The 27,889-nt window shown below is 39.5% G+C and overlaps 1 protein-coding gene across 4 annotated transcripts; it reads left to right on the top strand.

The window, feature by feature from the left end:
• Positions 1 to 1,883: 1,883 nt before the first annotated feature.
• Positions 1,884 to 27,889, top strand: ptdss2 (phosphatidylserine synthase 2). Of its 4 annotated transcripts, XM_086299312.1 has the most exons (14): positions 2,148 to 2,329; positions 2,838 to 3,171; positions 6,860 to 6,961; positions 11,445 to 11,527; positions 15,766 to 15,833; positions 16,495 to 16,629; positions 18,200 to 18,250; positions 18,495 to 18,608; positions 19,406 to 19,524; positions 19,619 to 19,733; positions 20,480 to 20,625; positions 21,606 to 21,791; positions 24,814 to 24,977; positions 25,714 to 27,889. In XM_086299312.1, the coding sequence occupies exons 2-13, from the start codon at positions 2,966 to 2,968 to the stop codon at positions 24,965 to 24,967; spliced, it is 1,479 nt and encodes a 492-aa protein (XP_086155438.1). In that variant the 5' UTR covers positions 2,148 to 2,329; positions 2,838 to 2,965; the 3' UTR covers positions 24,968 to 24,977; positions 25,714 to 27,889. The 4 variants fall into 4 exon arrangements, with proteins under 4 accessions (XP_086155437.1, XP_086155438.1, XP_086155435.1 ...); XM_086299311.1 differs by lacking the exon at positions 2,148 to 2,329 and adding an exon at positions 1,884 to 1,987 and having other exon boundaries at positions 24,814 to 27,889; XM_086299309.1 differs by having other exon boundaries at positions 24,814 to 27,889.

Raw genomic sequence — 27,889 nt, 5'->3', positions numbered from 1 at the left:
TATTTAAAGCAATATATATACTTTAATGCTACTGTTTTTAAAAGCCAGCCAATCAAACTGTTTCCAAGAAATGCTTAAAGCTTCAGGCTACACCATTTATTCCCGTTATGAAAACAAAAGCCAAACACATGCTTCACTCATATGAGTCACTGCACTCATATGATGGCTACTTTGGGCAGTGAGGTCTTTAGAAACAGTGATGCTACACTAAACCTTACACTGAAAACTATAAACATACAACTGGTAGTTGTATTGCTCAAAAAGTTTTGAATGAATTCCAGTGAAACTTTGTAGACGTGTAGTGCGTGTTGTCAATTTATCAACAAATACAAAGTACCATACTAATATTTAAAATATGTCATATTTGTCCTCTGACCTCTCCTTCAAAGCCAATAGACTGAGCTGAAGGTCAAAGTGATAATAAGCAAGTTTTAACTAGCTTTGCATAATGTTATACAGATTTATTACTGCCATTGTTTGTACTGAGAACATATAGGCTTATAGGCAATGATATATGGGTATTCTAAATATCACCTTATATTTTGCATCCAAATATCATATCATATTTGACCTCTGACCTCATGTTTACATCTCACATCTAACTTTCTTTCAAGTTGAACCCACAATGTTTTATATCTTTAAAGAAAGTGTCATCAAAACAAAGAATGAGCTGCCTAGTTAGTTTAAAATATCCTGTTGTATAATATTATATAATAAGCTAAATTATTCAGGTCCTCTTATTTACAAGTCAGTACCTTTTACCCATTACTAACCCCTGCATAATGTTTGTGTAATCACTGTAAGTATTTTTCATGCTACCCTTATCTGATTTTTACGGCTTCACAAACGTATTAAAGTATGTTTAAAAAGAACAAAGAAAAAAGAATATATACAAAATAGAGGGATTGTTAGTTTAGTTTCAATAATAACTGAAAACATAAAGTTCAGAACAGCTTTCCCACCTTGCTTTTTCACCTTTGGCAAGATCTCTAGTTACACAACACATAATAATAGCTGCCATGTGCAGTCAGGTATGTTGAGAGGGACGTCTTAAGGAGGAGCTTCTGTTACGATCCTGAACTAAAAAAACTCGGTGAGGACGTTTTAGCAAATATTATACCAACCTCACTGTGGCAAACTTTTAAAAGTTTCTGTAACAGCTGTCAGAGAACAGACAGTACAGGCACATGTTAACATCTTGGCAGACTGCTCCATCTACGGGTATGTTTACACCACATTGATTAGTAGAGACAAGATCTTGTGTATCAGGCGCTAAAGGTCCCAATTAAATCAAAATATTTAATTGGGATCTTTAGCAATAATAAGTATGATAATAATAATCAATAAAAGTATGAGCTATCGGATAGTAAACCTGCAATTTCAAGAAGGTCAAAAAAGGAAACATATTGTTTAATAAGTAACTGACTATTAACGTCAGAGGTGAGTATTATAAACACTATTTGTGGAAATTGTGGAAAGTTGTTTGCATTTTATGCTTCTTATGTTTTTCACTGACTTTATGAATGTAGTGCTTCACGTCATCAGAAAGTCAGCGCAGTTGAGTTTTACTGAATAATCTGGCAATGATTTTGTATGCTCTCTGAAACAATTACGCATATCATTTTGTCATATGAAAAACAAAACTAAAAAAAAAGTTTGCTTTAAATAATAAGTACAAACACCATTTTGTTTATTTATATTTAACTGATTATTTAAACATTTCTGTATGCAAATAACGTCACTTTTAAACTAGGCGGAAATGACGACATACCAAATACCCATATATAGCACTAGCCAAAACAATGCGGTTTTAATAATAGTTTTATAGTCTAACCAAGTTAACAGTGCCGTTTTTTGCAGTTACTTGCATTAAAACTTACTGTTACTGCGAAATTTCTAAAACTTACCATTTACTTATCAATATTACATGTAAACGGATTAACTAAACCCGCCAAATAGGTCAGGCTATCAATGTGTTAAATTTACGGTAAGTAACGAGAGTTTAACTTCCGAATGAAATATTTGTATTTCAAAATAAGATTGCGTCAATGTATCGCATCGTAGAGAACTTTGTTGGTGAAACGAATAAACCGGAAGCCGCTTGATTGCTCAACCACACACCGGCGCTTTCGCTATGCCCACGTGACGCGCGTAGACGGTAAGGTAGCTGATGCGGTTTATCTGTTAGTAGTATCAATAAAGACGGGCTACAGTAATACACCAGTATACTTCATTTGTTCCTCTGGTTCTTTTACTTTTATACAAATGTAGCTTTTTCTAATGGCAAAATACATTCGGACTCCGGTCAGTAAGCCCGTAAATTCAGCTGGTAAGTAATGTTAGCTTGATTATTTTCCCGGCAAGGAATAGGTAGCTAATCAATAATGGCATAAGTAATTACGGTTTTGCCTTGATTGGTTAATTGATAAGGAGCTTGTCAGTCACCGCAGTCTCGCTGGCAAGGTCAAACTGCTACAAATAGCTAACGCAGTTCACCAAGCTGCCTTATATCAACGCTACGCACCCATCGAAGTGCAGGCACAGTGATTTTGTTTACCGTGTAATACCCCACCCACCAACCCCTCCTCTCCCCAGTGGGCATGTGGGAAAGTGGTCGCCATTGCTGACACATAGAAGTGTTACTCTGAAGGTTATGTAGAAATGCTTTAAAATAAGTAGGCGGTGTCAAACCTGACTCAATTGCATTTCTCATCTGCATGTGAGTGCGGCTGTCCGTGCCGGGCAGGTCAGCTCAGCAGCAGGGCGTGATTTTCAGGTTATTCTCCCCACCCTTCAAGTGTCGCCCTGGTAACGTTCATTTCCCCCGACCACCACAGGATGCTGACAGCCACTTGGGTGGGGCTGACGCGGATGACAGTAGACGGGAGGAAAGCTCAGGGATAAACCAAAGCGCACGGGATCAGTTTTTTTTAAAGCAGCGCAGGGCGGCTGGTCGGTGAGAACCATGACCAAGCCGGAGTCGAAGAAAAGCGGCGTGGCTGCGGGCAAGAGCGTCGGCGAGCAGGTTAACAACGGCTCCGTGGATCCAGCGTGTCCGGATCAGAGCACAGCGATCAAAGCCAAGGTGATGAAGCAGACCTCCAGGGAGAATCTGCACCGGAGAAACACAGAGTGCGAAGTCTACGACGACGGAACCAACACCTTTTTCTGGTGAGTGTTTGTGTCGGTGTCAGTGCAAGTTCACGGCTCCTGCAGAGATAGACGGGGAGGAAACATTTGTTAGTTGACAGCAGGGTGTAATATGTGCTTCAAGGTGAACTGAAAGACAGGCCCAGAGCGACCTCCATTAATGACAGCAGATAATGTGACCTTGCTGTAAATGCCAGGTCAAACTGAAATGTTTGTTGTTGTTTTTCCATCCTGGTGCAACTATTCCAGTAAACATGATCCACTAAATGTCACTTCTGGAGGTGTTGTGGGGTTTGCAGTGTTGTCATGGATGCTCACATTGCACATCCAAACTCAGGGCTCAGATATGACACTTGAGAGATTCTTTGACATTCACAACAGATCTGAAGATGTGCCAGGTATAATACCTGTCCTGCAAAGTGTAGAAATGAGCACATACTTCATTAGCCTTTCCTAACACCGCATGTTTTATTTCTCACTACGTAAACAAAAGTATGTATGAGCCAACTAAAAAAGAAAAAAGCATGCACAATGGGAATACCACACGCATGTTGCAGGACACGGGTTTCGTTATGATATGCTATGCAGCTAGTTTGGAAAAGTGACATTCTCTTCTGCAGCCCTTTTTAATTTATAGCTACGTTAGCTTTCCAGCCTGTCACTCGAGGAATATTTAAGCTTCTCTGAGTGTCTGTGCGGTTTTCATTTCTGCTTTGTGTACAAAAAAATATGGATTGAATAAGAATCTGCTAAGCTATCCAATATCATTGACAGCAGAGGAGACTGGTCCTCCCAGTGGGAACCTTAATGAGAATTTCTCATTACTGTGGTACGGCCTTGGCATCAGATTTCTGTAGTGAGGTGGCTAGTGAGGAGCTAAAATACCTTTGTCTGTTGCAGTTATGAAAATACAAGAATCTTGTTTTTATGTGGATTAATAATCAGGGTCACTTGTCCAGAACAATATTGACAAATACATGAGGGCAGGGTTGCTGTATTAGACTGAACCTAAACCAGGTTTTACCCACTTATGTGGCAATTAAATGTGTCGGCAGTCATCCAGATGCAGTCTTACGACGTAGCATTGTAAAGTTTAGAGTTTTACAAGGGCTTTTTAGCTGTTTGCTTTAGGGGTCAACATAACAACAGTGTGTGGGTGTTGTTGATTGCATCCTGAATTTTTGCCGTCTAGTATTACATACATGAACGCATTAAAAAAACAAGAACGGAAAGTGGTTCTTCCTGTGAGTCATTTGAATTTACATTCTGCAGTTATTTGTACGATTGAACCTTTTTTGTGGAACATTTTCAAGTGCTGACTGCAGATGATAAACCTGCATGTATGAAGCAGGTTAGGAAAAAGATGGCAGTTGTTGGTGTATTTCCAAGTGTGTAGGTGGTAGGGCACCACATGGACTCTGTCTCCCAAGGGTTCAGAGTTCATAGTAGAAAGCTGTATGGCAGCAGCTTTTGGTTAAAAATGGTATTCAGCCTGCATCACTGGCACAGGAAGGAACTGACAATGGCAAACTCTTTTTTTTCTTTTTTTTTGGTAAAGTTTTAATATGCCTTATAAAGAACTCGGACTTATTAAATGTGATTGTGCTGGCGTTCCACTTTTATTTTCCCTTAAACTGATTTAGTGCTGAGGCATTTCAAAATAATGGCAGTTTTGTTCACACTGGTTTTGGCAAATGTTTAATTAGATGAAACTGACAAGAAGACGCATTGTATTAAATTGTTAGTTTGTCTCTGCTTGTCATTAAAGTCGAAGGCTATTTTAATCCAATTTCATCCTTAAATCTAGACTCTGATTAGTCATGAGGCTGGCATAAAGCAGAATCTTTTCTTCTGTTTTTTTTTTTTTTTTTAATCTTAACTTCAAGCTTAGAGGTGCACTTTGTTTCTAAGCTTAGCTGGTTGCTCTGTTGCACAAAACCAGTATTTCCGCTGCACCTTTCCACTCTTGGTGGTGTATCGTTGTCAGCGAAGAGAGAAATCATGTCCTCCCCCTGTGGCTCCAGCCAAACAGGTTGGATAAGGAGGTGGAACAGGAAAAAGGCTGACAATACCTGGTGTGCTGTCTTGCACATCAAGCTTCAGCCAAAAGAAATGTGACTCAAAGTTGGCACTTTATTATTTTTAAAAAACTTCTTACAGAATCGCTATACCTCACTTTCAGGTACCCTTTAATTATTTTTTTCTTTTAATCTAAATTCTCAGAGCAGCACATTGCCTCTGTAGTTTTAGATTAGATAGATTTATAAAGTATATGTCGCTTGGCTGTTTACCCCAAAATATTAAGGCTACTGCAGCTGGTGACCCTTTCATTAATGAGAGGGCTGGCAGGAATAAAATACACTTGCTATAATTGTTCTCCACAGGTTTAAAACTTGAGGCGTGATGGCATCTGTCGTGTAAGATGTGTTATGATTGACATTTGGTTGTCACACGGTTTTGTCTTAGCTTATTACAGATATTTAGGTATTCACATAATGGTTAAGTAACAAAAAAGGTATCGTACAAATGTTTCCTGTAAGTGCTTTGTAACTAGTACGAGTAACACTCAGATCAGTCATTGGTACACACTGTCATGTAAACAGGTCGACACCAGTGTTGATTGTGTTGATTGTTTTCTATTTACTTAAGCTTAACAGTTCACCTACATGTTGCATGTTTGGATGCTACTTGGTGTCAGGGTATATAACCCATTACTTTGGGGTTTTAACCAACAGACAAAATGAGTTTTAAAGATATCTGGATTAGCTTTATTCCCAGAAATCCCTCCTCCCTAATGAATACTGGCTCAGTCCACCTGCAGCCTGATCAGCGTCAACATTCCAGGAGTGATAAGGAAACTCGGTGACTCTGCCACTGTTCTCAGCAGTCACCCCATTTGTCTTTCTAGAACTTATCAACTGTTATGCACTTATCAGCATTCCAAATACCATTCAGGTCCTTTTGTCTATTTCTAATCGAGAAATCTCCCATTATATAGCGTGTATTCTCTTGACCCCGTACATTATCGTAAAACTTTGCCCTGTCAGCTGAGGTAAATACCTCAGGTTGCGTGGACGTATATCTAAACAACTAGAATGTCACACCACAGAGGCCAAAGTATGTTTGCTGACATGGGGTGATGGAAGATACAGCTTGGGCCTGTAGCCAACAACATGGCTATCAAACTCCAGCTCACCTTGTCTGCCAGAGCATACAAATTCTGTTGTTTAAACAGACCTGATATAAAGCTTTTCCATCCACTGTCAGGCACAAGACATTTGATGCAAAAGCTATTTTTGACTTCAAGTTAAAGAAAGGTTTGAACTGAAGCTTATCACAAACTTTGTAACTATTTTTAGCTGTAGCAACTCAGTTTCCCAACAGATTTCATCTCCTATTTTGTCCTTGATTTACCCCTATATATGCCTTTTGATATTTGGAGGCAACAAAGATGTTTTTAGCAACGAGCAGATTTACGTTCAGATTTGTTTAGACCGTTCCAGTGTTGTAGTGTTATCTCAGTGTTGCTTAACGTTGTCTCATGGTGATGTCAGACAACATCAGCCTATCTAGGGTTTTTTTTGGTTGTTGTTGTGGTTTTTTTTTTGTTTTGTGTTTTTATGTCCTGTGCTGACTGGTATTTGACTTTCCTGTTCTACAAATGGTACTCTCGTCCTTCTCTCTGTCCTTTCCCCCACTTTCACTGCAGGCGAGCCCATACTGTCACAGTGCTGTTCATTCTGACCTGCGCTCTGGTCTACGTCACGCTGTTGGAGGAGACTCCTCAGGACACGGCCTACAACACTAAAAGGTCAGTAGGTTGCATTTCTCCTTTCCTCAGTGTCACCAAAGCCAAAACACTCCAAAACTCAGGCACCCAAAAATCTACTTTAACCCCAGGAGGCTTTTAAACTGAAGCTTCATGATATCATTTTTGCACCAGTTTATGTAGAGAGAGAGGGAGAGAGAGAGATTATTTTATTGGTAACTAGCATTAGGAAATTTGTGTTTGGTCATTTTGTTGTAACAATGTTTGCTGACAATGCATCTTATACTGTTTGTTTCCCCTTAAATGGTGCCACAATTTGAAGCAACAAGCATTTGTGGGTTGAGCAGCTGAGTTAAATATGCAGGTTGTGACCATGGAAATAAAACATGCCAATCTTCTCTGCCAATCCCAGACAGCTTATTCTGCTACTGAATCTTGTTTTGAGTTTCTGGAACGCCGGATGCTGCTAATCAGATGCCAATAATGGATCGTGCTACAGCGGTCTGTTGGTGTCTTCATGGCACAATTGACTGATCTGGATAGGGCCGTGCCACAAGGCAATGTCAAGGTGATGTTCTGCAAAACCAAGTCTCCTGATTATTTGGACCTAGTACCATCTCCAAAGTGAAGTTCCATATAATGCGGGATATTATATGGAACTTTACCATTGTGTCGGCCCATTGTATATTTAACAACTCATTTAAGCTTTACTCGCTGAAAGTCTTGGAAATTCAGTTCCAGCTAACCAGCTAGCTACAGCCCTTCCTACCTTGTGTTTTCCCTTCTGGCTGGGTCTTGAACTAAGTTGCTATTGTGGTCATCCTCCATGTCATTCTGCTGCTTCTGCAGAGGGCATCTCTTACATACTTTTATCTCCACCGTTATAGACTGCAACTGGCAGCAGCAGCTCTTCTTCTGTTCTGGAGATGGGCTACGAGTCAGACAGTCTAACTGGAACAGCAGCAGGTGCAGACTGCTGAGGTTTGAGTTCATCTGCTTCGTGAGGAACAGCACATTTTATTGCTCAGTTTTTTTGTCACGACACACTTGGAGAATAGATCAAATCTAAATGTGGGGGTAACGCCGCAATGCAACCAACCAACCAGTAGCTACTCTGATTTTTTTTTTTTTTTAAACAACATTTGGAATAAACCACTTATTTCCTATAAACATGGGCAAGGAGCAAAAGTCACCATTTGAGATGAGTCACTAGCCTTTACAGTCACACTCACCTTGAGCTTACAAGGCCATGTATAAAACAGTCATGGCCATGAAAAGAACACTATAAATACGAGTTGAGCATTTAGCAAGTAGATTTAATGGGTTTTATTTAAACTTTGGAGAGAAATATACATCCAACTTTATCACGTTTATTAAACCACAGAGACTTGGATAAATGCCAAATTATTTCAGTTTCTTTTATTACTGCAAACTACAGAAAGTTGCAGAGCGACTGCTGGAAGTTGTGCCAGCTACTTTGTGCTTCCTGGTAGGAAAAGGCAGGTAGGAGTAGGAGGTGCACTAAAGCAGTGTTCCTATGGGAATACATAAGCTGTTGCAGAACTTGTTTTTCTTGTGGCTAAAGTTTTTTTTTTTTGGAGCTGTTGCCATGCTGCTGAATAAATATGGAAATGATCAGACCTGTTCCTGATAGTGTTTGTTATAGCTTCTTGTATTTCAAACAGGGAGATTTAGTCAAGGCAAGTTTGCATGTGGCTTAAAACTCCCATTTACGTGTGTTACAGCTAAAAATCTGTGACACAAAGCAGGGTTATAGTTAGTTGTTCTTACTTTGTACTTAGGTGTATTGAGAAGGTCAGGCATAAAACAGGCTCTATCAGTGATGTGTGTTTGCGACAGATGGGGTGATTTGTAGGTTGCATTTGTGTGGATGCTCCTTAACAGGATTTGCTGCCATCAGCGTAGTCTGGCTCCTTGGGATAAATACCCTAAGAGCTTCACCCTGGAAGCGGAGCTCACTCTCAGGCACTGCTTGGTTACTCCTCAACTCCCAGTCAACCCTGCAATCCGGGACCACTCTCACTAGTTCACACACAACTTCACTTTGTGTGTTGTATTCTTTGAACACACATTCATTTGATTCCAGACTCAAACAGCGAAGAAATTGATCCCTAAATCTCACATGCTCATGCTCCTACGCTTGTTGGCTAGCACGCACTGTAATCCCATTGTATGCTCAGTCTTTTAAGCCTGCTCTGTTTACTTGTAAGGTCAGGACAGGGTCCTCGTCTGGTCTAGAGATGGCACGATACCACTTTTTTATGTCCGATACCGATACCGATATCATAAATTTGGATATCTGCCGATACCGATATGAATCCGATATAGTGTTTTTTAATCAACAAAACTGTTTTTAAAATATCTTTCTGCATTTTGTATAAGTTCATACTCAAGTTTAAAACAACAACTACACTAAAGCTATTCTGTTATACCTGTATGCAAAAAAAATAAAAAATTTCATAGTTCAGCAACACTGATCAATCTAATAAACTTAAACCTACACCATCCTCCCTATTCTGGTATTTTAAAGAGTACTTGGCATAAATATTAAGCAGCCTAACTAATAGGGTTCCAACTCCCAGCAACAACAAAAATAAATAAATAAAAAATAGGGAACCACCCCTCACGCTCCACCTCATGATGCTTAATCGACGTAATCAACCTTAATTTGATGCAGTGTGAAAAAAAAAAATACACAGAAATCAATTCTTTTTCAAGAAATATTAAATAGATTCAACATCTTTCTTCAACAAAATTGCAGACTGCACAGATGGTACCTTCCCAAAGGAAAAAGTACTATAGCTTACTAGGGTATATTAGACTTAACAGTTACTATATACAATAATGGACTTCTATACATTTTACATCAGATTAAAACTTTGGGTGTAAGATTCAGATAAATATTAAATAATTAAAAGCTCGACATTTTAAATGAGAATAAGAAAGAAAAGTATGTCTTTGTGCCCCCTTTTCCCTGTTAATGCCCTATCGGCCCCCCTGGCTAAACTTTCCTAGATCCGCCCCTGCACAGTTACCAGCCTCAGCTACGTAGAAAAAGATCCTGGAGTAGAAAGTAATAATAAATAAATTCTAACAACAGCTGATCAAGCTTAAACGTGCTGCTGTTGTTCAGCCGCTGGTTTCCTCTTTCTGGTGCAAAGTGGGCCAAAAGCAAACTAGAGTCACGGACTCGCGACAGAAAAGCCGATCAGCTGATCGTTAAGCAGTTTCATGATTGAAGTAGCAGCAAGAAGAGGCAGTCGGTTAAGCTTAACGCAGGAATGCTTTACAAACATTCAGAGATGGACTTACACACTTGCTTTACTTCTCTCGGGGATAACTTTGTCGGAGATGAAATGCCGGGTTGCTAGCGAAGCTCCAAATGCTATCCAGACCACCGACAGGTCCTGCATGCCACAGCCGCTCTATCACGTGATGCATACTGCTCCGACGTGCTAACGTTCTGAGGTGAGTTACGGCGTGTTGCAAGTTTTGTGAGGTGCTTTCGTGATATTTAATGGATCGGATTACATTTTTTATTTTTCTCCGATATCCGATCCAGTAATTTAGGTCAGTATCGGACCGATACGTAATATCGGATCGGTCCATCTCTAGTCTGGTCATCCGGTTTTCAGAGCTTAAATCAACAGCAACTTAAGCTCAACTTGGCTGGTCTTAGCTGGTTCTTAATAAACACAAATGAAGTTGTAATATTGAAATAGAAGCAGTAGACCAGACCTCCAGATTCAAGTTATTTAATTATTAATTCTCCAAGCCATTATGCTCCCATTCATGCCTTGTCTGATTGATCTGACATCACAGATCTTAAAGGTTTACGGGGTTGAAATGCTGAGACTTGTATGTGTAGCTGTAATAAAAGCCTTCCGGCCCCTTTGAAATGCATACTGATTTTAATTGAAGTTACAGTAATGGACAAACACAATTTGACTGAGCTAATAAACACAAACAGGTGAACTTCATGTCTTTATTGAACACGCTGGGTGAACATGTTGAGCCATCGCCCTTAGATGTGTCCTGTAGCTACTTCTGAGACTTGAACAGTGATGTGGTGGAATTGTAGGCCATTCTTCCTACAATGCTGTGAGTTCATCAATATTTCTGATTGCTTTAAAAAGCCTATTTAAGGCATTGCCTGACATCTCAATTGGGTTAAGGACAAGATTTAATTTTTCTCACATACTAATTTGTTTTGGGTAAACACTTACTATCCTTTTGTTTTTCCTTCAGACACAGAGCTGGACCCTTTTTGTTACACAGGACAAACAGTTTTTTCTATTTACCCACATTCCAGTCTGATATCTGTAATTTGAATGTTGGATTCCAGGTTTTTGGAGAAGTAGTTCGCATAGAGGTTCACTTTTTTCCTAGTGTAAAGACATGAAAATAGGCTGTTTGTTTGTTGGTGGTTCAGTAAGAACATGTATGAGGAATTGATACAGAAGTCTTTGTGATTCCAATGAATTCCCAAATGTGTGTCCTCTAGGGGTATTGTGGCCAGCATCCTGGTGTTCCTCTGTTTTGGAGTGACACAGGCCAAAGATGGACCTTTCACCAGACCGCATCCAGGTATGAAAAGCACATTTATCACCAGGTTAAAGTAATTCATGTCGGATCTCTTTTTATATTGAGAATATAGCATAAGTTAACAAAGTTGGCACTTGGAAATGCAAGTCAAAGTTCATATTAAAGCCATGTAGTGCTCTTTTTATTGAACCCTGGTCTGTTTTATTACCTTTCATTAAATACTGGACAACATCCAGGATATGCCAGTTTGACATTTGTTTTGCCTCTTAAAGCTTCCAGATAAGTGAAATGATTGAAATGCTTTAAAACAAAGGTTAAAAGGGGATTGTGAAAACTGATTATATAAAAAATATGTTTGCATTAAAAGCAGCTGACAGTTGCGTCAGCAGTTCAGTCGGTAGTAATAACATTCTCATCCTCCTAATGGAAAATACACATCCTGGTTAGAATCAGCAGCTGATTGAAGACAGTCATCAATTTAAATGAGTTTGCAGACAGTACGGACGATCCCAAATCATTCATTTTTATGAGGCTTTAAAGCTCAGTGACTAATTTATAATGGGCTGTATGGTTCTAGTAAATAAACAGTGCTTTAGGCATTGCAGTGGCATTAGTCAGTGACCACTGAAAATGGCAGTTTGTGACAAGCTCACATCTGATACAGTTTTTTTTTTTTTTTTTTTACCTTTTAATGTAATCAAACTGTTGGTAAGGTCTCCACAAAGAGGCTTTTGCTTGTGCCATGCAATCGAATTTATATGAAACATCTTTGATCTTGTCATCCAAGCGGGAGAGGATGGAAAGAGATGACATTTCATTACAATACAGATGCAGGGTTTTCAGGGCATATGCATGGGAAAAGGGAGAGAAAGCACAATCTGTTACTTGTCTGCATTATATGACACTGAAATGCAGAGCTGTTGTAGGACATGTGAAAAGCAATTGATTATGCTTGTACTAAAACCTGTTGCTCAGGTAGAAAAATCTACGTGCCTGACTGCAGCACGTAAGCTGTGGCAGTTGGATTTCTGCTCTAATGCTTTTGTAAACTTGCATCCTAACAGAATCTTTTCCTTCTTTAAATCTGATGCAGTTTGTAAAAGGTGCTACTATTTAAATAAGAGCACTCACAGCTTTTTAAACAGAGCTTTCATGCAGAAAACACTTAACATCTCCCGCACAACACACACACAACAGCTAACTCCAGCGGGAAAGGGAGGAAGGAAGGAGGGAAAACAGGGCGTGGAAGGCAGATGCAGCGACATGCTCAATACTGTCGGTTGTAGGTAGGCGTGAAGTGGTCGAGCGAGTATTTGACTGCATTACTCGCACCTTTGTGGGCTGTTCGAGGGATGTGGTTGTGTGTGTATGCAATTGCTTCAGTCTTTTGCTTGTTAATCCAGCAGGGTAGGTTCTGGTGTTATTCACATTACAGTTGGCTCTCCATAGAATACCATCATGGGAAAAAGACCCAGTAGGGTTTTTTGTTTTTTTCCTCCTTCAGATTTAAAACCTGTAGCTCCTGCTGAATCACGGGCTGGGTGTGTCAAAGGAAACTGAGCTTGTGAATGTGAATCACCACTATAATTCAGCTCAATAGCAGTTGAAATAAAAGCACTCCTCATGTGGGACTTTAGGACTGAGATTGGTGTTTACCACAGTATATATCAGTCCTTTTACTTGATGTTTTATTTCTTAATGAAAATCAGTATCTCTGTCTTAAATCTTCAGAAACACATTATGACATTATGTGTATACTGAGGTAATTCAGGCAGATGTTTATTAGTGGAAATGAGCTAATGATTTGGGGTTGAACCAAATACCAGGACTAGGGATGGGTATCGAAAACCGGTTCTTGTTGAGAACCAGTTCCCACTGTTTCAATTCCTTGGAATTGTTTGCCATTTTTGCAAACGATTCCCTTATCGATTCCAGTCGCCCCGAATGACGTCACCACGTTGCGGAGCGTCATTTACCTGGCAGGAAACACGGCGGCTCAAACGCTCAAAAGTTTGGTTATACTTTACGAGAACGGATGACAACAGGGCAACTTTCAATACTTGCAAAGTAGAGATTTCATTTAAGGGAGGAAACACTACGAATATGCAAAAGCATTTGCTCACAAAACACACGATGACCTTAAATGAATGTCGTGTTTTTAATTCAGCTCCGGACTCGTGAATCTCAACCCAGCAGCAGCGGTAACATTTGCACGTCCTCTCCCGTTAATGTGGCAGGTAAATAATCAACTAACAGTGCATATTATGTTAGCGCGATCTGGCTTATTACAAAACCTGCCATTACTGTGCATTTAGGTGACCATGATGAGAGAGACAGAGTCGAGTCTGGCTGGCTCAGATGCTGGCAGTTCTCGCTGCAGTCTACCAGTAGCGTTTCCTTTCAGGCCAGGATAGACGAATGTCACCGAGCAGTGACTAAGTTTGTGGTCAAAGGCTTGCCACAGCAGATGCCCCCGATTTTCAGTAGTGAATGTGTTTAATTGTAGGCAGGGACATTACTGGATATTCTTGTGCAATTGCTACAGAATAATTTATGTTATACTTTGTTATTGCTACAGAAGAATGTTTATTTTATTATTTTACATTTACAATTTTTTTTCCCCGGGGACTCTGTGACACCCCATTGAAGAGCCGTGGGCTGTGGATCTCATAAGATCTCACTGTTGGGTAGGGATGGGTTCTGACATAAACGGTAGTAACCAGACCGAAAAGCAGCGCACATTTCGGTGCTTTATTTCGGTGCTTTTTTTTCCTGAGCTGTGATACACTTTAGATTCTAGCCAATCATTTTACGTTTCCGAGGATAGTAGGCGGGCCCAGGTACGTACGTTCTTTTAGAGCAGAGCTACAGATTAAAAATGCCCAAGGCGAAGCGGTCAAAAGTCTGGCTGTACTTCACAGCAAAAGATGCAAACTCAGCAGCAACAAGTGCTTTAAGGTGATACTGTGCAAAGGAGGTAACACCTCAAATCCGATGAAACACCTGGCGACGCATAGCGTTTTTTTTTTTTTTTTGTTTTTTTGTTTTTAAAGCCGAGAAATGCGCTGTATTTGATAGCTTGCTGTGAGACCTCACACCGAGCGCATCTACTGCGGGTGGGTTGCCTGTTATGCAACATCCCCCAAAAACATGAAGAGTAGAGTCCTGGCCCCTAGCCCTGCCAGTGTAGCAGAAATGATGACGGATGATGATGGCAGCAGCAGCCGTTCTTCTCTGCGTGAGTAGCTTAATGTTGTTCGTGTGTAATTTACGTTGAGTAGGCTAACCACGTTATTACATTAATGCATGTAAGGTGAACTATTAAAACACAGTCATAGCTACATGCGGCTGTCTTCTTGTTTGATGGCAGATACTCCCTTCACCCTGGCCAAAAAGGCTAAAATGACCAAAGAAAAAGTGGAAAACAGTTAAACATGAGAGGTTTTTGGACAAAGTTTGTTTTTTTTTTGTTTTTGTTTTTTTTGTTTTTTTTTTCCATTGTTTAAGCACTGCTTCCAGCCAAGAATGATACCATATATGCCCCATAGCTGCAGAAAAGGCTAACATTGTTATCTTTTTACAAAAAACAGCTGAACATGAGAGGTTTTTGGACCAATTTTGTGTTCTCCATTCTTTAAGCACCGGTTTGAGCACCGTTTGAGCACCGGCACCGTTTCAAAAGTACCGGTTTGGCACCGGTATCGGATAAAACCTAAACGATACCCATCCCTACTGTTGGGTTTGTAAGGCCATGTTACTCCTAAATTTCTATCTTGTTCAAAGAGAAGATATAAAACAAAGTTCTAAGCTACTCGACCTGTGTGTTCTTTTTTAAAAAGAATCGATAAAGAATCGAATCGTTAAACAGAATCGAAAATGGAATCAGAATTGTGAAAATCTTATCAATACCCATCCCTAACCAGGACCCCTAGCAGCTCATTTCTGTGTGTCGTCAGGTGCTCTTTTTAAATGTCTTTAACCAAAACCCACATTATATGTTTGTTTATGGTGGTTTTTGTTGGAAAACTAGTGGGAACTAAATGTCAAACTTGGGGCAGCAACGTTGAAGTTACGTAACTGGGCAGTAAAATATTAGTCTGGACTGAGTGTCAAATGTTCATAACTGCAGGGAATAGAAGTAGTTAGATTTGGAACGTGGAATGTTCAGCACAAATAGGAAATTGTCATGTAACGTTTTTATTGTTTTTTCATTGTGTTTAAAAAACATAGTACTAATTTAGTTTGTATTCAGTGTAACTGATTTCTCTCTCTCGCTCTAGCTTACTGGCGTTTCTGGCTCTGCGTCACTGTCGTCTATGAACTGTTCCTCATCTTCATCCTGTTTCAGGTTGGTGTGGTGAGAATTTTGCTTCCTGGAAAGGCTAAAACATGTCAGATCAACACGTGCAATGCAAATTCTTAACTCATGGGAACTCTGTACACAATCACATGACAATTTTCCCTCCCACATCAAACTTCTCTTTTTGAGATTTCTACTCAGTGATTTTTATGACATGGGTTTTCTGGACGTTTGCTTTGACATTTAATTATAATCGTGGTCTCCAAAAAGAAGGCCAGATGGAGTCCATAAGTACTTCTTAAAAGTGTAGTCAAGCCTGGGCAAAATATCGGGCTCCCCCCCCCCCCCCCCCCCCCTCTCCCACTATGATATGTCTGTTCCAGTCTCTGGTGCTTTTTCTGCTGTGATCCCTGGAAGTCTCTTTTCCCTCTCCCAATTTAATTAAATTGTCACTGAGCCAGGCCCTTCAGACAGCCCTGGACACTGTAAAAGAAGAAGAATAAAGGGGGGGGGGGGGGTTATATTTAACCATCTACTTCCTGTTTGTAAAAGGATAATTTTAAGTTGTTGCTAGGTAAAAAGCAATAAAATTTTACTTTTATGCCACAGAAATCTGCCGTTAACTGAAGGAGGACACCATCTGATGTAGCCTGTGTAGAAATGTAAGTTCTGGTGGTGCTTGCTCTTATTCTTATCCTCCTTTATCCAGACGCTGCACGATGGACGACAGTTCATGAAGTACATTGACCCCAAATTGGGGGTTCCTCTCCCTGAGCGTGATTATGGGGGAAACTGCCTCATTTATGACCCTGGAAACACTACAGACCCTTTCCACAACATCTGGGTGAGAGAATGAATTTTTTTGCTTTTTATGTTACTTTTCTCTCCTGTGTATCTTTGCAGGTAGGAATGTTTGTAAGACTTGAATTTTTGATAGTATTATGCCGTTAAAAAAAAAAACTGAGTAAGAAACAGGCCGCCTTCCTAAAAGTAAAATTTCTTGTCCAGTCATGCATTTATAATTTTGTGCATATTGTCCTCAATTATTGCTATAAGGAAGTGGCTCAGATACAGAAAAGAAATATGGCCTTTTGTAAAACTTCTCTTATCTCTTTTTCTTCTGCTTTATCTCTCTTTCATTCTCAAACACACACAAGAATACAGTTACTGTGGAGGTGTGCAGCAGCTTGAGTCTGGGGCAGATTACAGTCCATCAATAGAACCAGGCCTTCCTCTGTCTGCTGCCATGACCCAGAGCCCACCTCCACTAATAGTCTGATTTTGGCCTCTAAAACCCCATTTCTGTGAATGACTTTTTAAAATGTCAAATTAAAGCCACATATTTATCAATAAACTTTACTTTGGTTGTAGGAATTTTTAATACATAAAAATGTGTTGGGTTACTAAGCAGAAATAATATGATCCAAATAGTAAGGGTAGAACTGTGTGTTTAATTGCATTTTATTTGTGCTTCATGATGCCCAAAGAGGCTTTGTCCTGTTCAGTGACCCAGTACTCTCTGTGCTCATTTCTTCCTGTTTCCAGTGTGAACTAGATGCGATGCTTTATTTGAACACAGATGGTCTTATTTTAACTGTCCGAGCACAAATAGAAAGCAGCAGGACTTTTTAGAGCACAGGCTGTGTGTGTCTCCAAGCTCGCTTGCTGTTTTGGGTTATATCAGTGGAGCAGTGAAACTTAAAACAGTGCTCAATGAACTGAAATGCAGTTTGAAAATGTTAAGAAATGCACACAGTCACAGATCTGTGTTTTAATGGAAAGTTAGAAACCATAGGATGCTTATCATAATCCGCTACCAGTGTAATGCAACACATCTCCCTGTTAAATGGGCTACTTTGCAGTAAATATGGTGGATGGTTGGCACTGCACTCAGATGTGGAATTTCACAAATCAGTGGCTGCATGGTTATCAAGATCAGGGTTCTGGTGCCTACATGTGGCTGCTGGGATATAAAACACTGAAGGAGCAGTTGTGTGCAGTTTCTTACAGTGCATTGTATTTATGTGTAGATAAATGGAGAGCAGTCAATATACAGGCTTGGAGTGATTAATAATTGTTTGTATTGACAACATATAGGCTTTCTGGGAATGATATATTTGCATATTCTAAATGTCACTTTATAGTTTGCATCTGATTATGTCACATTTGATTTCTGATCTCCCTTTCTCATTTTCACATCTGTTTTTCTTTCCAGTTGACCCTAAAAACAAAAAAGTTATTTTTACCCCTCAGTCGTAAAAGGCTGAGAGGGTATTTGTTGGCACCCAACTTTAGAAATGCAATAACACGATCATTAAACACGATCAACGGTTTAATGAAAGGGCTTTTCACGTGTAAGATTTAGGGGCAAAATTGTAGTTGGGCTTGCTGTTAAACATCATTTGTCTCTGCAGGACAAGATGGATGGCTTCGTGCCAGCTCACTTTCTCGGATGGTATATCAAGGTAGGTTTGGAATTAGCTGTCTGACATGTTTCATAAAAGCAGTTGAGCGTGCTGTCCTCGCTGTTATGTACACATCACAGATTTAAATGGTTTGACTTTGCAATGATTACAGAGCACCTAGTCAATAAGTGCCAAGTGAGGTCATTCCCATTCTCGTGTGATCATTTATTGACAAATAAAGTTGCACCTTTTTTATTGTTTGTCTGTTATCTTGCTGACCTTCTCACACTCTATTTCCCTCCAGACTCTAATGATCCGGGATTGGTGGATGTGTATGATAATCAGTGTTATGTTTGAGTTCTTGGAGTATAGCCTGGAGCACCAGTTGCCTAATTTCTCGGAGTGCTGGTGGGACCATGTACGTACATTTGTGCTGTTTTCTTCTAATTACAAAATACTGTGTGACACACGTTGAGGTTATTTTGGTTGTTTTTTGTCTAGTTTTCTGAGTGAGTCTTTTGTAATAAGGCACAAATGGTAAGATCAAGATGTCTTCTCTTTAAAGTGTAACAGTGTTTACTGCAGATATAATCCTGCCTAATGTGGACATACTTTTTAAATGTGTCCATATTAGACAAGAAGTTTCTTTGAACCAAAGTGTGAATAGATAAAATGTTCAAAACAAGGATTGCATTGTAAATTTAAAAGTAAAATTAAAGGGTTTTACGGACATTTTGCAGAACACATTATATTCATCATGTGTTAAGTTGGGAGGTTCACAGATCTCTTGCTCGTCAGCACATTGATAAGTAAAAGCACAGAAAGTGGAAGCATGCGAGTGATTATTTTGCTAGTGATATTTGTAATGGCAACAAAGTGCTCATTTGTTTGCATGATAAGAACTTCATACCAGCAACTAACAAAGTGGTCTAATTAACAGAAGGGGTAGCTGGTAAAGCCAAGTGAGCACTGCTGGAAAGCAACAGGAAAAACTCCAAATATAAACAGACGGTATAGGTATTATGTAATTATAATCACGACTGTAAAGATAAATACTGCGGTTGCTGTTGCTACTTGTTACACACAAAAAAACCTTAGTTATAGTAAATGTAAATTATATTCAAGGTGGAGGAGAGGTGTGTGATAGTTGGTTTGGAGGATTACTGCACCTCACTTACCCTTTTTTTTTTTTTTTTGAATTGTTTCTCCATCTAGTGGATCATGGATGTGTTGGTGTGCAATGGTTTGGGGATCTACTGTGGCATGAAGACCCTGGCCTGGTTGTCAATGAAACCGTATCAGTGGCAGGGCCTCTGGAACATTCCTACATACAAGTATGACTTTATGAAAGACATTTCTTTGCAAACATTTTATGTTGGGCTTCTGTATTTGTTTATATTTAATGATATCTCTGTCTGTACTTGGCAGGGGGAAGATAAAGCGTATAGCATTCCAGTTCACACCTTACAGCTGGGTCAAGTTTGAGTGGAAGCCTGCTTCAAACCTTCGCCGCTGGCTTGCTGTGTTAGGCATCATCTTTATGGTAAGAAATGCTAACATGAAGGGAAAGCATTTGTCTCACTGCAGAAAATGATGACATCACCATGCAATAACAATGCACAGAAAGCGTAATGTATTTAGACTCTGATATATAGATAATACATGTTCATGGACTGGCCTAACCACTATATTGATTAATATATTGCTGATATATCTCTATCTGGATTTGTGACTATTGATAAACTGGATAGAGTAAAAGAAGAGATCATAGAAACACCCTTCAACCATGGTTTGAATGTTGGCGTTGCTTAGTTTGTCTGCCAGATGCCACTCTGCTACTTCCCTGTTAGCAACACATTGTAACGCTGAAAACATGACAACCACCTGATGTGAGCAGAGGCGGGTGGAGCATAAACATCAAATCCACAACTTGTGACAATCGATCAACATTAAGCTTAAACAGCACTATCCTGTCGTCTTAGAAAGGACTCAAATAACTGCACATAACAGACGCATAGGAAATGTGTTTCATGAATCGAGGAGAGAGGAAAAAAGATCAGATTTGTAATTCATCAAATATGGGCGTAGTTATGTTGGGCCCTATTTCTGTTTTTGGTTCCCTGTCTGACACCTGAATTAGTTCACGAAATGTAAAAGACTAGTTCTTGTTAGCTAATGGAAAAGAAAGACGTGCCCAACATGGACTGATTGTTGTAACTTTTTCTTTTCTGTGTTGTTTTTGTGTTCTTGGTGCTTCTAAATTAGATATTTTATCTCCTATCTCGCCAGTTTCTGTTGGCAGAGCTGAACACCTTCTACCTGAAATTTGTGTTGTGGATGCCTCCTGAACACTACTTGGTGCTGCTTCGTCTTGTCTTTTTTGTCAACGTGGGGGGCGTAGCCATGAGGGAGATCTACGACTTCATGGATGACCCGTGAGTAGCAATGTGCAGCTTTTCTTTTGGGAGTTGGACAGTTTGACCGGGTGTATAATAAAAGACTGTATGTGTTTTATACACACCGAATAAAGAACTTGTTGACATTCAGCACTGATTCAGTTTAGTCAAGTGTTTGCTCTTGAGTTTTAAACTGGTTATCGTAGTGCAAATTGAAATCAGAAAACTAGATAAGCACAGCAGTGAAGAAATGTGTGAGTCTTCTGTATACTATACACAGCAAAATTATTTAGTAAGAACACCATTCATACATACCAGCCATGAGCAAACATGTGCATTGATAAGAATATGGTTACTAGTAACAGAAACAGACAGAAATGTTTCGTTTTCTGCTATTTTTCCAGTGTTGGGTTAGTGTTGGAAGATATTTCTAGTGATTAACTGATTAAACCTGAGGGATTATAGTCTCATTAAAAATAAACTCAATTAAATATGTCCATGTATTCCATATGTATATAAAAGCCATTTTTAACTGTTTAAATACCAAATGAAGGGAAATGTGTGGCGCTCACGCACAGTGTCAGATTAGTTTGCCAAGTATGACTAGCATTAGTGGACTTCTTTACTTGCAGGTTAACGTCGTCACAGCTGCTGTGCAGAATGTTGTTGGGAATTACTCTGATTGCATTCCAGTTCATTGTAGAACAGCCTACATACATCCATTCATTTGCTATAGCTAAGTACTGCAGTACTGTACTAGTTCTGTTTAACCAGTGTTGTCCACTAACAAAATTCGTATAATTACTCAGACTGTAGTATTTCTGGTAGACTAGAAATGGAAGTATCATTTAACTGTTGACTATTCACATGCATGGGTAGTGATAGAGTGCTGTGCGTTACGGTGTTACATCACAGGCATACATGTAACCAGTAAATATTAAAAATAAACCTAAAAAAGTAAATGTATCCTCCCTATTGAATAATTTTTCCATAATAACATTGTTTCATTTTCCTAACAGGAAGTTCCACAAGAAGCTCGGCCAGCAGGCGTGGCTGGTATCAGCAATCACAGTAACGGAGTTCCTAATAGTGGTCAAGTATGACCCCCACACCATCATGCTGCCCATTCCTTCTCTTATCATTCAGTGCTGGTTTTTAGGAATCCTCCTCATACTTATCTGGACCGTGTGGCGGTTTTTCATCCGGTAAGTAGTGGGATGGCTTATTTTATTTATTTAATTGTTGTTGTGGTTGTTGTTTGTTTTGTGGGTTTTTTTTGTTTTTTGTTTTTTTGTTTGTTTGTTTGTTTGTTTGTTTTTTGGGGGGGGGGAAGCTGAGGGTGACAAACAATGTTTGTTGAAAGGTAATGAAAGTCTGTGCTCTTCGTGTAAAAACAGCTAGGCTGTAAGGAGGAAAGATTTCAGCTTCTTAACCATTTCTAGCTTGTGTCTAGTAAACACAATAACTACATTGGGACCAAAGTCCAAAGTATCGCTCTGTTTTTCTATTTTGGTTCACTGGACATCGTGCAGTCTATTTGAGACAGGTCCAGTCTGCCTTTGGGTCGCTCTTCTCTTTTAAGTTATTGTTTTTGTGTGTGTCAGCTTTCTGTGGGTTTTCCACTGGTCTGTTTCATGTAGAGTCCAGTTATGGATCTGTAGAGACATCTTACATGCTAATTATAGAAAGGGAAGTTGGAAATTGGCAAAAAGCAGCTGTTTTCCAAATGAACTTTATACACTCATGCAGGAAAAGATGACAATCTGCTTCCATGCTGCTGTTTTGCACTTCACTTTTACTTTAAATGCACTGTTCATGGTGACTGATGAGGAAATACAGTTTAATTACAGTTTAAGAAAGATGTCTTCACACATGTGAGACTCCATCCAGTGTGCTCCTGTATTTGATTTAGTTATTCCTCATGAGCTCATGGAGTGTGTTCTTTTTCTTTTCTTTTTTGAAATGTAATTAAAAAAATTTTGAGCTGCCTTATCTTTACTGTGTTGTTAGGTGCAGCCTGCCCTGGCATGTTAGGCTTGTTGTCGGTTCTCCCCCCCCCTGCCTTTTCCCTCCCCTTCCTTACTACTTCCTGCTCTTGCTCAGCAATAATGCAGTAATGTCCTAGGTATAGGAAAAGTGTAGGGTTTTTATTTTCTTTGTTTGTTTGTTTCCACTCTTCTACCACATCACCATTTGGATCTATAATCATTATTAGAGGATCTATGAGATCCTCTAGAGAACGTCTGTGGTGAATTTTATCATCTTCATTTCCCTTCACATCATTTTTACTCTGTTCCAGTCAGTTTAGTGACGCTAGAGGGCATTCAGTTTGTGCTGACACTGTTTAAGTGAGTCAGGGCAGTGAAACCCAGAAGAACTGATACCCCCCCACACACACACGCACACAGACACACACAGACACTAACCATCACGTGACAAGAGCAATGAGATCCGCTCAACCACTTCTTCTGGTCTACTAAAGACAAAAGTGTGCCATTATCCAGTTATTCTGATCAAAGTGATTTATTTATTTATTTATTAATTTTTTAACCGAGAACCTTAAGAATTTGCAAGCACTGTTTGACCCTATTGCACACTCCCAGTCTGTTACCTAATATGCTTCATTTAGTATGAGTGGACCGAGGCAAGTGCTGAGTGCATGTTTTGTTTTGAGGTGTGTAACTGCTTGGTGCTCTTCCATTAAGTGTTACAGAGGTCCTCATGAGGAGCATTCAAAATAATATTAATGTTAACAATAAACATAGTATCAATGATAAGTACTTTTTGTATGTTTTTGTGAAGTGCTTCCCAGAAACAGAATAAACTTACACGAAAAGAAATGTTAAAATGTATTTATATATCATTTAAAATAAGTTCAGTATCAAAAGAAAACTAAGATAAAGAGCCGAAGCGATCGCCTTTCATCTGTAAGCATGAGATGGACACAGTTAACGGGTTCCTGCCAGGGGATCTCAGACCGTGACCCGGTTGCTATGCAGCAGTTGAAGTACATATTCTGGAGTCAGGCGATGAAATGCTTTAAAAGAAATAAGTAAATCTTAAAATCGATTCTAAAAGTCATTAGGGTTGAAGTAATATGTTCACTTTTCCTGGTTCTTGTAGGAAGTCTTGTTGCTGCACAATCTGAGCACAAGCAGAAGTCTGTGTATTGATTTCTGATTGTTACCTGTTAAGAAACTATTGCATTAACCAGAGAGAAGGTAAAACTGAAAATGAACGTCACTGAAAACTCAGTGTTGATCATATCCTCGCACTATTCCTAAAAAATGAGATTAAAATCAAACAACACACCCAGATTTCTGGCAACTCGGTAAACTGGTAAAGTTGGTACTTGGATGCAGGCTGTCCAACCCAGATCTAAGAATTTTTGTTTTATTGGAGTTAAATTTTTTTAATAATAATAATAATAGTTATTGTTATTGTTATTGTTTTTAAATGCACATATCTGTTTCTTGATGTTGGTTAAATAGTTTGTAAGGTTGATGAAACTTGTTGAACCTTACTGGGAAATGGAGCAGTGGGTTATCAGCATAGCAGTGAAACAAAATGTTATTTCACTGTATAATGTGGCCAAGTAGTAGCGTATATAATGAAAAAAGTATATTATTATTATTGTTAGAATGGCATCCAGCTTATTTTGGGACACACAAATGACATTTGTTGTCAAATACACAAAAGGTCCCTGCCCTCACCCTCAACCAGTGGTGGCAGATGTCTGCCCATCCCTGAGCCTGGATCTACCTTCCAGTTCCTTCCCACTGTCACCAAGTGCTTGCTTAAAAGGGGTCGTTTGATTTGGTTTTCTCTGTCGGTGGTCTTCTCTGTTTTATTCATTTTTCCCCCCGACCTTCCTAAAAGCAGGGATTTCATACAGACTGACTAATCGATTCCTGTAGTGATGGATTTATTTAACAAAGAGAAACTAGGAATTTTTATTATTCTCAAAAAGTAAGAAATGCAGCTCACGTGAGACTTTGAGAGCAGAGCTTTATCTTCTGTTTGTGATGTTTGTTAAAGTAATCAGCTGTTTCGTTTGTTTGTTTTTCTTTTAATATAATCCAGTGTATAGTGTAGGCGTAGGAATTATAACAAATAAACATTCTGTGAGAAAAGTTAGTGGACCAGAAACCATCTGGGAAGACGTGACCCTCAGGGATGACGCACTATAAATAATGCGTGTGCTTTTTTCCTTCTGTCTTCTCACAGTGACATCACACTCCGCTACAAAGAGACGCGCCGGCGTAAACAGGAAGCCCCCGCTGACTGGGACCGCCCGCTGGGCAACGGCAGCACAGCCGCCCCCTCCGGTCGCAGCAAACTGAACGGCAGCTCCGAGACGCTGAGGCAGCGGAAGTCCTGAGAGGAAGCCGGTCAGTCACGCTGTCTGCAGCGAATGAAGGGGGACAGTGAGAGGAGTTGAGGAGAAATGTAACACAAGAAGACACTTAGAGGATGGACACATACTGTTCTTGTGCCTACATGAACCAAGTAGTTATATAACACAGGCAAGGGGGTGAAGGGGGCAATTTTCATTCGGTGTATGTGTAGTTATTGTCCTACTTCTGGTATTTACCTCATTCTGTTTCAAAGAACATTTGGTGGATTAACAGACAAGATAGTTTTGCATTAGTAATATATATTTTTTGAATGTTTGGTGATGAGGTGAATCAGTACAGAATTGGAAAGTAGATGTGACCAATAATTTTTCCATTTTCTCAACTGCACTTTGTCTTTAAAAACAAAAAAGCGAGAGAAGAAGAATGGAGGAGGAACATCTGCCACTGTAAATATGCTTAACCCTGTGTTGTGCAGTCATATCAGTGCAGGTGAGAAAAAGGAGAGCATTTAGAGGAGTTTCTGAAGGTGTAATGACTGATCTGGATTCTGTTCTACTATCCACTACTATGCAATCTTCAGTATCAAACTGGGCGCAAGTAATGATAACAACACATGGCTGTTCAGTTTAGTTTAAGTGACACTTACTTTACCAGCTGATTCCTGATTCAATCTGACAGCTTACACTAGGTTTAGTCCCAGGTACATGATGTATTGTTTACATGTGGAAGACGATTGAAGCTTCTTTTTTTTTTTTCTTTTCATTTACAGTTCAGCGTTCATTCCTAGAAGCACTGAGCCTTGAGGGTTCTTGCTCAGGATCCTCCTTTAGTCACACACAAGAGAGGAAAACTGGTCAAAGCCTTTCTTTCCTCTCAAACTTTGTTCTTGACAAGAACAACAAGAATAAAATCAAGATGTACTATATTCTAGTTATTTAACTGGTGAAAATAATATACTTGGTGTCTGGGATATAGTTTGAGTGTTTGTTTTTTGTTTTTTGTTTTTTTTGTAGCTGTTTTCTTATCACTGTTATTTCTTTAGGGTAACTCGATGCTAAACACTAGATTCCTTTTTTGTGAAATGAGGTTCAGAGAAACCTGCAGCACTAACATCCACAACAGTCACATTGATGGGAAGCTGTGCTCACTTTTCCTCAGACTGTGACGCGTTTGTTCCCCGCAACAAAAAAAGGATAAATGGCAGAGATGTGGGTGTTCCTCTACACTTTTTACCATTTGTCACTTTAGAATTTAATATTCGATTCCTTTTATGCCAAACATTCTTCCAGTTTTACATTTTGGGGGTTTTTATGATTTTTTATTTTTTTTTTTCTCTTCTCAGCTTTGCGAGGGTCACCATATTGCACATGCAATCAGCCAAAGCTTAAGATCTGGTTCTTGCTAAAGCCATAAGTACCATCCACCATGAGGTACCATGCACCTCAAACTGCTCGTTTTGATTCTTTCTGAGTTTCAGCATCGTCAGTGTCTGCGTCTAGTTATAGTGTTACAAAAGGTCACCTGGAGGTCAGGCGGCTAAAACCAAATTCACCTGTACAGCCACGATTACAGCTAAAAAGTCCTAATTATGAGGAATTGTCTTAGTTGCTTTTGATCTGTGTCGGTGACAGCTGCTAAATGTAGAGCTGCCACGATTAGTCAGCTGATAATGAATTCATCCTGAAAACATCCCATCACTACTTGCTTACACATTTTCTTAAAATGATCAGCAGATTAATCTGATGATGAACACAAGTGTTAATTGCTGCTCTAGTGAAACATGAAAGTGTTTCAAAATAAAAAATAAGCTTTACATTAAAATTATTTAGGTGGTCAAACTGAAAAAGCTGGAAATATCAGCATGTTCCAGTTTCACTCCAAACTCTCACTGTTACCAAAACATTGCGTGCGTGTCCTGTGACTATTGGGGTTCAGTTAAATCTGTGTTCCTCAGTGTCCCGGTGACTCTGTGCTACATAAATGATATCTGTGAAATGAGATCCAAATTCTGGTCTGTTTTTAGTGAGGCTGCAGTCGTTTTCTCGTGAATGTAATCCAGCAGATTCAGATGTTCAGATTAGAGGGTCACAAACACTAAACTGAACATTGATTCTGCAAGGCTGCACCTCCTGCCGCAACATTTAAACCACTGGGATGCTAATAAGGTCTTCTTTGGGTCTTGTGGGTCCTCCAGTTTGACCTTCTGAGGGAGGCCCCTGTTTATGGGGGAAATGTTTAGTTGGGAAGTACATGATGGAGTTACTTATGGATGGACTCAAGGGTTTCCCAGCAGACAATTGCCTTGTAACGTGACCGATGTTAATCACTTCACCTGTCAGTGGTTTGAGTGTTGTGGCTCTTGCTCTGACTGCAGCGATTTCTGTGTGAATTTCAAACTAATGTTTAGCTGATATTTCAGATTTTGTGCTTATTTAACCTGTGCTGTGCTAATTTGGCTGCTTGAGGGTTTTTTCTTTTCTTTCCTTTTCTCTATCAGATACTTTCAGACACGGGCTGGGTATCCACTGTGTACCTGTGTTCGTGCCTCGAATTGGTCAAAGCTGTTTTTTGTTTGAAATGAAAACTTAAACCCAAGTTATGAATTTGCACATCAGCTCTGCATTAGAAACAAGTGAATTATAAAAAAAAATAACTTTAACATGTAGAAGCAGTGTGGATCAAAGTGGGATAAAAAAACAAAAGAACAAAAACAGGAACTTTAGTGTTTGCGGTTCAGTTTAGTTTCACTTGCAGCCTCATGGGGGCAGTAGATGCCTCGTTATCTCTGCCCTGTGCAGTCATGTCTCCTGGAGATTGATCATTGACTGCTTGCTGTAAATGCCATTTTCAACTTGGATTGTGTAAATGTGAAGATGTTGATCATAAAAAGTGAATATGCTGCTGCAACACGTACTTTTATAATGTTTTCAATAAAATAATAAAAA

Source organism: Aulonocara sp. 'chitande type north' Nkhata Bay, linkage group LG7 (genome assembly GCF_057382095.1).
Source record: "Aulonocara sp. 'chitande type north' Nkhata Bay isolate Kocher_YH1m ecotype deep benthic linkage group LG7, A_spYH_male_GT1.1, whole genome shotgun sequence".
Taxonomy (NCBI): Eukaryota; Metazoa; Chordata; class Actinopteri; order Cichliformes; family Cichlidae; genus Aulonocara; species Aulonocara sp. 'chitande type north' Nkhata Bay.
Note: the sequence above shows the minus strand (reverse complement) of the source record. Positions and strands in the feature narration are given on the sequence as shown.

Coding starts and splice junctions, on each gene's coding strand:
- ptdss2 (XM_086299311.1), top strand. CDS start 2,966: ATGACCAAGCCGGAGTCGAAGAAAAGCGGCGTGGCTGCGGGCAAGAGC. Junction 3,172..6,859: donor GGAACCAACACCTTTTTCTG/GTGAGTGTTTGT, acceptor CTTTCACTGCAG/GCGAGCCCATACTGTCACAG. Junction 18,609..19,405: donor CGGAGTGCTGGTGGGACCAT/GTACGTACATTT, acceptor TTCTCCATCTAG/TGGATCATGGATGTGTTGGT.